Source organism: Boleophthalmus pectinirostris, unplaced genomic scaffold (genome assembly GCF_026225935.1).
Source record: "Boleophthalmus pectinirostris isolate CB_2022bp ecotype Guang Dong unplaced genomic scaffold, ASM2622593v1 HiC_scaffold_12, whole genome shotgun sequence".
Classification (NCBI taxonomy): domain Eukaryota; kingdom Metazoa; phylum Chordata; class Actinopteri; order Gobiiformes; family Gobiidae; genus Boleophthalmus; species Boleophthalmus pectinirostris.
In genome coordinates, this window is record NW_026571018.1 from 22,538,437 (window position 1) to 22,550,828 (window position 12,392).

The following is a 12,392-nucleotide window of genomic DNA, read 5'->3' on the forward strand; positions in this document are numbered from 1 at the left end:
TTTATTCACTTATCTTCTTATTTGGTGGCGTGGACATTTGAATATTTATTAATGAACTCTATTAAGTAAGGCTCTATATTAAATGCATAAGGTGTATATAGGAGTGCAATGAAGTAATGCAGAGATAAATCGTGAAGAGCCAGTGTCCCGGTCGGTCGGTCGGTCGGTCCATTGGTGGGTCGCGCCGCTTGCTGCAGTGTGTGAGGGCGCCGCTGGGTGAGTCTGCCCCTGTCTCCACTGCTCCCTTTTCCCAAAGAAAAGAAGAGAGAGCCAGAGCCGGGGAGGAGGGCCGCTACCGCCGCCATTATCGGAAATCTGGCAGCAGAAAGACCACTTTCACACACGCAGTCGGCTGGCAGATACACCGGGACATGAAGCGTCTGTGTAGCAGAAATCGCGTGTTCCTTTGAGGCCAAACACTACCGCTATTGCAACGAAGTCAGCATTGTTCCGTGTGCGAGACCGGCCCTGCATTATGTGGCCACAACAATGGACAGAATAATTATAGAAAAAGCAACGTGGTCAAGCGAACAGAAGACGGATAAGTAGATTTTTGAACGCCTGAATTTCTCAAGAAGAAAAGCCTACACGGAACAACGGCAAATTGTTTCATTTTTGGCAAATTTCTGCTCGCTTTGCCTGTTTAATTGCAAAGAAAGCAGTGGGACTAAACAAGAGAATCAGGCATGGGCAGGGGATATTTAAATGAAGTGCCCCGGTTGCCCAAGTTGGAGTGATCTTTGTATTATAGGTGGAAATAGAAAGGACATCTAGTGCAGTCTGCGGCTTCTGCTTGTGCACATCAGGCGGCGAGGTCTGCGGCAGGAGGTGGCCTGACAGATGCGAGAGGAGAAAGGAGAATTGCGCTGGTATGTACGCTACACGCTCACTTCTTTATTGGCTCGTTCCTTGTGTGAAGTGCTACACCCTGCACCACTGCCCAGATGATTTCCTTTAATCATCATCGGTGTGATGTTGGGAGAACTATCCCACAATAACCAGACTGTGCGGTTTCATTTTGCAGATGGCCTGGCGTGGTCAGCCCCTCTCTGCACCCTAAAGCTCATGTTAACTAGTAATCCTTGGCACAAATCTTTCCTCGCCAAATCTTATCAGAGCAGGGAGGTTACGAGGCTGCAATAGGTTCACCTCAGATTCACGGAAGACTGTATTGGCTACACAAATCAGATTTAAGGGTGTTTTTGTCTGTGGGTTACTTGCTTGTTCATTGGGTACACCAGGCCTAGCCCAGCTGAGCACAGTGAACTGCCCGTGTTCTGTTTGACCCTGTCAGAGTAAATGTTGCAAGTAGCTTCTCCATGTATGCTCTTCCATATCAGTTTACACGTAACCCACAAACTACTGTTACAGTGATTTTCATGTATAATTATTCAACCTACCTATTTTTGTAATAAAGATGTGAATTACTAATTATATTGTTGGTCACTGCAGAAAAAGTCGTATTTACTAAATTATTTTCTGTGAAACAACAGCCTGCCCTAATAAAGTTCACTGTTTTAAGATAAACCTCACCATGTAAGATAAAAATCTGCATGTTTAGGGAAGACAACTTAAAACAAAGATGTCAAGTAATTCAAGTTTTTGTTTGTTTTTTTCACAGTAAAGTTGTTACCTGGATTTAATCTTGGTCTAACATGACATTGTCATGTTTTAAGTTTTATAAATTATTTTGGTATTCTATGCTGGATATATTTGTTAATATTTGGTAAATCTTACTTTTATCATACCTTATTGTGTCTTCTCCCAGTTCTTTCTTTTGACTTTTGTTTTTCTTTTCTATTTTTCACAGGGTCTGACTCATAAGGACTGGCTTAATGACTGCTGATATCACCCCTCTGCTATTTATTCAAATTGAAGTCCAGCGAAGAGTCTGAACTGAGCGTCTGTTTGAACACATGTTTGAGTGAACTTTATTACACAGTGCCTGTTGTGGCAGGATGAGCGTCTGGAGATTATGATGGCTAAAAAGCAAGATGCCCGGTCACCCCTCTACAACCTGGTTGTGGTGGGTTTGTCTGGAACAGAGAAGGAGAAAGGCCAGTGTGGGGTGGGGAAGTCCTGCCTGTGTAATCGCTTTGTACGGCCCAGTGCCGATGACTTTTACCTGGACCACACATCAGTCCTGAGCACCAGTGACTTTGGAGGCCGAGTAGTGAACAATGATCACTTTCTGTTTTGGGGGGAGGTGGGGCGCGTCATGGAAGAGGGACCCGAATGTCGGATGCATGTGGTGGAGCAAACTGAATTTATTGATGACCAGACATTTCAGCCACATCGTAGCACTGCGATGCAGCCCTATATCAAAAGGGCCACTGCCACAAAGCTGGCCTCAGCAGAGAAGCTCATGTACTTTTGCACAGACCAGCTGGGCCTTGAGCAAGACTTTGAGCAGAAACAAATGCCTGAAGGAAAGCTTCAGGTGGATGGCTTCCTGCTTTGTGTTGATGTGAGCCGCGGCATGAACAGGAACTTTGATGACCAGCTCAAGTTTGTCACTAACTTATACGGTCAGCTGAGTAAGACTAAGAAACCAATAGTTTTGGTTCTCACCAAATGTGATGAAGGAGTTGAACGCTATATCAAAGATGCGCACACCTTTGCTATTACTAAAAAGAATCTACCTGTAGTCGAGACATCAGCCCGCTCAAATATAAATGTAGATCTTGCTTTTCTCACTTTAGTCCAACTAATTGATAAGAGCAGGGGTAAGCCTAAAATAATTCCTTATTTTGAGGCACTGAAGCTGCAGAGTCAACAGATCGCATCAGCCAAGGATCGCTATGAGTGGCTTATAAACCGTATTGTCAAAAATCATAATGAAACCTGGTTAAACACCAACAGGCGAATGAACAACTCCCCCGAGTACAAAGAGTATGTTTTCTTGGAGGGGACAGCGAAATGCAAAAAGCTTTTCCAACAGCATGTCTATCGTTTAAAACAAGAACATATTGAGAGACGTCGCAAGATCTATCTAAGCACTCTTCCTTTAGCACTTAGCTCTTTAGTGCCTGACCTGGATGAGATTGATCAGTTGAGCTGGTCCGGGGTGCAAAAGGTCCTGGAGTCCAAACCACACTTTGCTCACTGGTTTGTTGTGTTGGAGGATTCTCCGTGGGAGGACACATCCCACATTGACAACATGGAGGATGAGCGTATCCCCTCAGACCTGCTAGAGACTGGAGAGGCAGAGGACATCTTTAATGCCCACTTGGAGCACCTGCGTAATGAGTGCAGAAGAGCCGAGATCAGACTGGAGTTCAAACATAAGTTAGTGTCATCTCCGTTTGTCACACCGGGGAAACCATGGGAGGAGGCACGGAGCTTCATCATGAATGAGGAGTTCTATCAATGGCTGGAGGAGCCTGAGTACTTGGACCTGTATAACCGCCACCAGAAGGAGATTATCGACCGCGCCAAGGAAGACTTCCAAGAGCTCCTACTTGAGTACTCTGAGCTGTTTTATGAACTGGAGGTGGATGCTAAACCCAGTAAAGAAAAGATGGGTGCCATTCAGGAGGTCCTGGGGGAGGAACAGCGCTTTAAGGCGCTACAAAAGCTTCCAGCTGAAAGAGATGCTCTAGTATTGAAGCATATCCACTTTGTCTATCATCCCACAAAGGAGACCTGCCCCAGCAGTCCACACTGTGGGGACTCAAAAATAGAACAGATTTTAGCGTCTCGTTTCCCTACCTACTACCCTTTTTATGACATGAAGTGTCATTTTGGAGACAACAAGGCTGATAGGATCAATCTGGTTATACTTGGGAAGGATGGGTTGGCCAGAGAATTCGCCAATGAGATTAGGGCTTTGTGCACAAATGATGACTGGTATGTGTTAGATGGGAAGATGTATGAGCTCACCTTACGGCCCATTGAAGGGAATGTTCGTCTCCCAGTCAATTCTTTCCACACACCAACTTTCACCCCTCATGGTTGTCTGTGTCTGTACAATTCAAAAGATTCACTCTCTTATGTGGTAGAAAGCCTGGAGAGACTGAGGGAGTCGACCCTAGGCAGGAGGGATAGTCAGTTAGCACAGCTGCCTTTGTCACTGCTTTTGGTGACTAAGAGAGGAGTGGGGTCATATTCAGATATTGGTGGAGAAACTGCATTAACCCTAATAACACAGGGACAGCAGGTTGCCCGAAGGCTGCAGTGTAGCTTTTTAGATCCTGCCTCTCCTGGTGTTGGTTATGGCCACAATATGAGTGAGTCCCAGATTAACCAGGTACTTAGGAGTCTTCTGGACATAAGACGGAGCACATCCTTCAGTAGCAGCTCTCCGCCCCTCCTCCCTGAACCCCCTGGCCTCAGAGACTCCCCTCTTCAGCCTGTCCCAGAGGCAGATCTGCGCATTGTCATGTGTTTGATGTGCGGAGACCCCTATGACATAGAGCAGCTCCTGTCTCCTTTCCTCATGCCTCAGCACTGCAGGCCTATGTCCGGCAGTGGCACCTCTGTGATATTAGAGCAGACAGTGGGTGGACACAAGCTGGCTATAGAGATGTCAGTGCTGTCATATCATGCCTCGTTCACTCTGAGAAAGAGCAGGTTGGTGCATGGATACATGGCTGTGTACTCGGCCTCCCGTAAGGCCTCTTTGGAGACTCTGTGTGCATTTCTCTGTGAGGTCCAGGACATTATCCCAGTACAAATCCTGGCTGTGGGGGATAGCCAGGCAGAGCTCACAGATAGCGACTATGCCAGTGAACAGCTCATTGCGGGAGAAGAGCTGGCCCATGAGATCGAGGGTCGCTTCAATACTCTGGTGTGTGGTTCAGGGGGCATGGTGGGGGGTCTGCACAGAATAGAGATGTTTCACTCGTTCCTCATGGAAGTGGTGGAGAAACGCAACATAGTTGAGGCCACTCACATGTATGATAATGTGGCTGAAGCCTGCACTGGGGAAAATGTGTATTCCCCGCGCTGCAGCTCTCCCAGCCCTGTCACTATGTACCTGGATTCTGAAGATGATGTGGAGCCCTCTCCTCCATACTATGATGGCACGCTCACCTCTCACGGAGGAGGCTTCAACATGCCCGACTTGGATTCAAGTGACATCTCTGTCATCGCTGATATTAGGGACTTTGAGAACAAACTCAACAACAAAGTACCAGCCCAAGTTCGAGTAAAACCTGGTGTGACGTTTGATTTTCGTAAAGTGAGCAGAAACCCGTACATTGACACTCTAGGTCATCGCCGCTCCCTGCCCTCTGCTGTCACCTGGGTTCCTGGTGGAGATGTTGGCTATGATCCATCAGATTATGCTGAACCATTGGATGCTGTGACAAAGCCTCGTCTCAGCAATGAAGAGATCATCTACTCTGTGCCCCATGACAGCACACAGGGCAAAATCATCACTATCCGCAACTCCAACAGGATGCACTCGAATGGAAACGGCTCAGACAGTGAAGCAGACAGCAGCTCGCTGGAGAGAAGGAGGAAGTTCTCTGCTGTGGGGGTTAAGCCCCGCCTCTATCGCGACCGCTCCAAGAGGCTCGGCAAGTTCAGCAGCTTCCGTACAAGCTTCATTGGTAGTGACGATGAGATGGGTGCACTCACAAAGTCCAAGGAGGAAGACTATGGGACCCTGAAAAGTGACAGTCTTGTTGAGGAGAGTGAAGATCCCAAAAAGAGGAACATACTGAAGAGTCTGCGACGAACGGCTAAAGTGAGAGATATTTTTAAGATTTAACATAATTGATCATCATTTTTAAATGTTTAATGCTTTAATTTGTGTTATGTTTTTATTTGATCAGAAAACAAGAACAAAGCCTCGTCCTGCGATTCCCAAGCCAATGGAGAGCAACTACTTTGGGGTCCCACTTGTGAATGTGGTGTCTCCAGACAGGCCAATCCCTCTCTTTATTGAGAAGTGTGTCCGATTTATCGAGACAACAGGTTAGCATTTTTTTTCTCTTTTATGTTATAATAATTACAGTATGTGGCCATGTCCTTGTACAGTTTCAATAATAGTAATGTGGTATTATTTTGGCTTCCCTGAATCCAAATGATGTAAAATCTACTAACACAAGGCTAGTTCATCTCTTCTGTGAGTGTTGTGTGTGCTGGCATGTGTCTGTTTGCAGTGTAGCTAATGAAGTGTTTCTGCTTTGTGCTGCCCCCCACTGTGCCCCCCACTCCTTTTCCATTTCTCTGCTCTACACGATTTTCCTCAGGACTCAACACAGAAGGATTGTACCGAGTGAGTGGAAACAAGTCTGAGATGGAGAGCATGCAGAGGCAGTTTGAACAGGGTGAGTTCATTAATGTGCACGTGTGTAATTATGACACTGAATAATCAAAACATAAACAGCGTTGGCACAGATGATTGTTATGACTGGTGACTGACTCTGTTTAATTTCCCTTTTTTGTAGACCATGGGTTAGATCTGGTGGAAAAGGACTTCTCCATCAACACTGTTGCAGGAGCCCTCAAAAGCTTCTTCTCTGAGCTGCCTGAGCCCCTGGTTCCTTGTGCTCTGCAGGTGGACCTACTGGAGGCTTTCAGTAAGCAAACACCGCTGTGCTGGGAGGGTCCCGTACAACATAAAAAGATTGTTTCTTTAAGGGGAGAAGGATGGGGGAGGATTGAGTGAACTTTGTTTGTTGAAATATTCTATATTACTCTTCAAGCTTTAGATCACAGTTTGATGATGAAAGTTTTATCCAAACTTCCTCTGCTCACAGAAATTAATGACCGAGAACAGAGGCTGTACACCATGAAGGATGTCCTGAGGAAGTTCCCCAGAGAGAACTATGATGTCTTTAAATATGTCATGAGCCACTTACACAAGTGAGTTCTGCACATGCTGTGTTTCTTTTGCTCTTATGTATTTACTATACTCCAACTTTAACTCTTCTGGTGTAGGGTCCACCACCTACTTATCTTCCTAGAGATGTTGTTTCTGTATTGTTCCATAGTATGGCATTAAACATATCTATCTTTATGGAAACAAGCCACCAGTCCTGCCACAGTCACATTAACATGTTTTTCAAGGTGTTTGATGGAACATTTCTGTTAAAGCAACAATAGCATTTCCATGGATACAAGCAGCTGGTGGATCCCCCATCAGAAAAGTTACATGTACATAGATAAATTCCAGTGTATTTGATGTGTTTGTTTAATTGACGGTTTCCGTTTATTTGGTGTACATTTTGCCTATTTAACATAGCACTGTTTTTCAGTTCACAAATCTATTACAGTGAGGAATTTACACAGTGAATTCACTTAATTGTCTGCCTTTTGTTAACATCAGTGCTTGTGTGTCCAAAGGGTGAGCCAGCTGAGTAGGCTGAACCTGATGACTAGTGAGAATCTGTCCATCTGCTTTTGGCCCACGCTGATGAGGCCTGACTTCACCACTGGATGCTCTGACGGCTACACGCACCTACCAGACAATCATCGAGATCTTCATCCATCAGTGCGCCTTCTTCTTCTACAACCAGCCGCTCATAGACTCCCCTACTGGGCTCGGAGGACTCCCGGCATCCCCCACCACCGCCCTCACCTCTGCCTACACCTGTTACCGCTCCTCTCCTCCCCACAGTGGAGCTCACTTCAGCCCACTGCAGCAGTCGCCCCCCACCACGCCCCAGTCACCCCTACAGTCCTTGCTCCCGCCCTTGCACCAGCACTCTCACCCGCATCACTCACCTGCTGAACAGGAAACACTGTGAGAGACCCCCGCCACATGTGCCCATGCTGGACCTTCTCACTACAGAAAACAGAAAAGTACTTCTAGGGCCTCAAGACGTATACACTATATCCACATAAGACAGAGCTGCCCTTAATAGGAAAATCCATTTGTGCTTGCTAAATTTAAGGGCATCATATTTTAGTGGTAGCATTGTCATTGAAGATTGTTTTGAGTCCAGCACCAGGACAAAATGAGCCTGAAGACATGTCCCATGGATGCTTCTGGCTGGGTCCTGGTCTAATGTGAACAGTTAAAGCACTGGTTTGTAAGTATTTGGGATGATCACTAACAGGTACTGCCATGCCCTGACAAATGAGGGCAACAGAGAGCCCCGTCACTACAAGCCTTCTGATGACACCACTTAACCTATACTAAAAAAAACTCCTCCATGCCATGTTTTTAACCTGTATTTTAATTTCTTTATCTCATGAAGTACTGCCACTGGACTGATGGACTGTTCCTGTGTATTGAGCTGCTCAACAAGTGCTGTCAGGAGCAGGGGAAGGGTACACATCCAGGGATGCACTTTATCTATCACTGTTTTTTCATAGCTCAGCCATAACCCTTGCCCAGACAGAGTATTGGCAGATCAAACTTTGTTTACATCAGACATATTCTTTTTGTATTCACTAACTTATCTCCAAGCACTTTTTCATAGTGTAGTGTTAACTGAAGATAATTGAGATGCCACATTGACTAACTGCAGTTATTGTTTTAGTGGTGAGTGTGGCATTAGAACAGGCTTGTAAAACAAGATCCTTTTTGTAAAAACCTATGTTCAGAAAATTCAGAAGAGTTACATTCTAGACAAATGGGAAGTCTGTATCCGACCATTTCCTTATTCACCCAGCCATGTGAAAGCTAGTTTACTTGAAACATTTGTCTAGATTGCATTTGTTGATTGATCTAAATGGACGTTTAGGGACGTTTAGGCTGCATTTAAAAAGAGATTGCCTGCTTTCAGTCACGTGAAAGATGCGAAGTGAAATGGGGAGCTGTAATGTGTAACTAGTGATACCATAACACAACTATGTTGCCATCTGGTGACTATGGAGACTACAGGCTTGAAACCTTAGAGGCTTGGGGATGTATTGCTGAGGCTGCCTATCAGCCAACCTCTTTGTTTTCATCTAATATTAAGGACTTGTAACTCAGACGGTTTAGTCCTTTCACTGTTTCAATGGTCCCAGTAAACACAACCCTGTAGACTTATATAATTGTGAATGGGACTTGGGAAAGACCCATCTGCTGCTTTAGTGAGTTAGTTTAGCGCTGGCTTACACACCCTCCCCTTTTACAGAAAAAAAACAAGCAACACATGTTCAATGGTAGCATTGTAAATGAAGACACAATCATTTAACGATCCAATGGAAGTGAAGCACTGTCTTGAATGAAGTCTTTGGAGAAACTGAACCAGCAGACCCAGACTCTGCGTGTCTCTGTCCTGGTCCATTCATTGTATGTAGAGCACTGGTTTTGGGAGCTGAATTCACTGGTACTTTTCGATCACAATGCTGTTTGCAGTTTGTCTTTCCAAACTATGACAGAATCATCAACCTGCCGCTAACTCCAGGTGTACACAATCATTAGACCAAACTCAACATTGGCAAAGTGCATACTGCTCTATAATATGTTTATTTGTATGTTGGGGGCTCCACCCTTTAGTCAATGGTAGAAGACATTTCTAGTGTGTATTTCAATGATTGAAAGTCCATTTTTACAATTTTTGTGAATGGTTCAAGGCCACTTAAGGTTAATGCATGATTTAAAATACTCAAATGAAGTATGAAAGCCTCTTTCCATTTTAAAACATAAAATTAGACAGAACAAATATGAAAATACTTAAGTAGAAGAAGCATATCTACTGTGCACCAAGGACAGACCATGAAATTTGAAGTGTTTGAAGATGAAGGCCTTATGTGAACTGTATAATAGTTAATAAATTAAATCTTGTAAAATTGTCCTCAGCACCTGTTGTTTTTCACTGGTGGCACAAGTAGCCCATCTGTGCTGTTGTTAAGCTGCACAAAAGCAGTTTTATGAATCCTACTGTGACGGGGACCACCGATCTGACACTTCGCGTCTTGGCTGTTTAAGGACTGTTATTGTGAAGAGGCAGACAGCGCCTGAAAAGACCTATCACACCCCGCTGACATCTCACAATACAACACGCGTCTAATTATGATGTTTTGATCTGCGCTTTCTCCGCTGTCGTAGAATAGTGGGTGGTTTGAGTGATATTTGTGATTGGCAGGTCAGTAAACAAACACAGGGAGTCAAGCTTTCATAGCTATAATTTCAGTGCAGTAGGACTTTTGAGTAAAATAACATTGACCTAATAGACCAACACGCTGGTGTAGTAGCTGGGGCCAGTGCAGGTGACTCTATTTAGATTAATTATTAACAGCATCTCCGTCATGAACGACTGCCCCCGTTCAGTGGCAAGGGTCCGTCAGCGTCACTCTTCATCTCGAGGGACTATACTACACTGCCATCTTGTGGCCTTTTGTAAGAAGTAAAGCAGATACTTTGTCCCTTTAAACCTACAGTATACCCTTTCGCTGCATTGGCAAAACTTTTATATACAGTAAGGGTTATATTTTAGTAATATGTAAACAAGCTAAATGCACATTTATAGTATTTAGACTGCATGGATGTCCTTACAAACTGCACACAGGAGTCTAACTGTTACCTTTATCTCACTCAAAGCCTCATAATGAATCCAATATTCTGCACATGTAAACAAGATTATATATTGTATTAGGCCTATTTGTCCAGAGAAAGTGTTTGAAATTGACAGAAGCCATAACATATGAAAGATAGCTTTATTGCACAAGGTGTTAGAATGATCTTTTTAGTTTTTGTTTCTTTTCATAGAAAATGTACCTTTGAACACAAGCATTTGCTATAACAAGCAACTCAAACAAATGTTTGGGATACCCGCAACTTTTTTTTGATTTTGCTTTGATTTTCATACATTTTTCCTTCTATTTTCCCTTTAAGCAAGCATGCAATGACTTTGAGGATAAAAAATAAATAAAATAATATAAAAGTTAACGGGACAAATGACAACATCAAAAGACCTTTTAAAAACAATTAAAAGTCAACAAATTGGTATCAAACACATAAAGGGAAAAGAATAATTTGCCCATTTCAGAAATAAAATAATGTTTGATTTTAGATTTTGAAAGCGGGGCATCCAAACCTGATGGGTCCCCTGATTTGTTCTGCTGAAAATAGCTCTTCATACAAAACTGTGTTTATGTACAAGACTTGATTTATAAACAACACTCACAAAGGGACAAATCAAGGAGCCATGTTTAGGAAGTGACATTTGAATTGAATTCATTTGGGCTTGGACAGGAGCCTGAACGCACCACTTGATCTGACCTGCTCATGTCCACCGCTATGTACACTAGTGACCAAAAGAGCTACGGGTCCCTGATTTGACAAGGCTGGACTGGTTTAGGCCATGTACCAGAACTGCTGAAACAAAACAAAAAATGTAATTAATTTAATAAAATACATATAAAATATATCCTTAAACTCTTTTAAGTCAGACAAATGGACAAAGAAACAAATTAATAAATTAATGAAAACTACAAAACACTGTTCAGGAGCGTCTCAAAAAAGACCCTCCTTGAAGTTTTGTGAGTGTGAATGTACATTGGGAGAAAACAAATGGGACATATACAGTACCGCAGAAATAGGAAAACATTTATATAAGATATTTCAATTGAGTGAACATTATATTATCTTAAAATGATCTCCCTGACATTAAGTATATTATTTAAGCTTCATTCACATCATGACTAGGATTTCTGTCTAGTTTGTGACAGTGGCAATTGGGCCATAATACTGGTTTAGTAATAGATTTTAGCAGCTGTTATAAAATAAAAACAACAATAATAGGAGATAGTCTGATTGTAATACTGATTAGAAGATTTTACATAGATATTATTGAAATGTACCACTCCCAGGTCTCCTCTTCAAAGCCATAAATGGTATAATAAACTCCTTTGTCCTGGTATTTTCCAAACACACACAGTAAGGACAATGCTACATAGTATTTGTGTGTTATTTAGGACTCACCAGAACCCTTGTACTTCATATTGAGATTGTAAATTAAACTCAAATCTCTTCTCTAACGCAGTCAGCCAACAGTACCATACAGAACATATTATATATTCACTTATCTTTATTTAATCCAACATTTTTAAATTCCTCTTCATGTGACTGAGCGATTGTCTTTTAATAAATTTAGTAGTGTAGACCATACCATAAATTGCAGTATGCACTTCACCAGTACTTACGTGCACACTATTAATACTTTGTCATAATTTCACTTAAATGTCAATACTATACATAGAAATATATATGTAATTCTTTATAATACCAAATAATCTCTATTTTTATGTGAGAAATCAAAGCTACTTATTTGGGTTGTCATGTGAATTATTACACATGTGTCATTCATTTGGAGATGTGCAGAAAGTTTTCACATGATAAAACTTTGATCTTTTCTGAAAGCTTACCTGATTTTTATGGAATTTTTAAAATGTAAATTTGCCAATCTCAATGTGGGACATTAAGCGACATGAGAAGGGGTAACAGTTAGAAGAGGAAACTTAACTTCAAGTTTTCAAATAGATAATAAGACTAAAGTAAGGAC

At 42.7% G+C, this 12,392-nt stretch overlaps 1 protein-coding gene across 1 annotated transcript; it reads left to right on the forward strand.

Annotated features, from left to right (window-relative positions):
* The first annotated feature begins 277 nt into the window (after nucleotides 1-277).
* Nucleotides 278-9,630, forward strand: arhgap35b (Rho GTPase activating protein 35b). The gene is given in 8 exon segments (XM_020933510.2): nucleotides 278-869; nucleotides 1,811-5,692; nucleotides 5,781-5,922; nucleotides 6,201-6,278; nucleotides 6,399-6,530; nucleotides 6,711-6,816; nucleotides 7,297-7,386; nucleotides 7,388-9,630. Coding segments are annotated over 7 exon segments (4,578 nt in total). The 5' UTR covers nucleotides 278-869; nucleotides 1,811-1,975; the 3' UTR covers nucleotides 7,701-9,630.
* The last annotated feature ends 2,762 nt before the right edge of the window (nucleotides 9,631-12,392 follow it).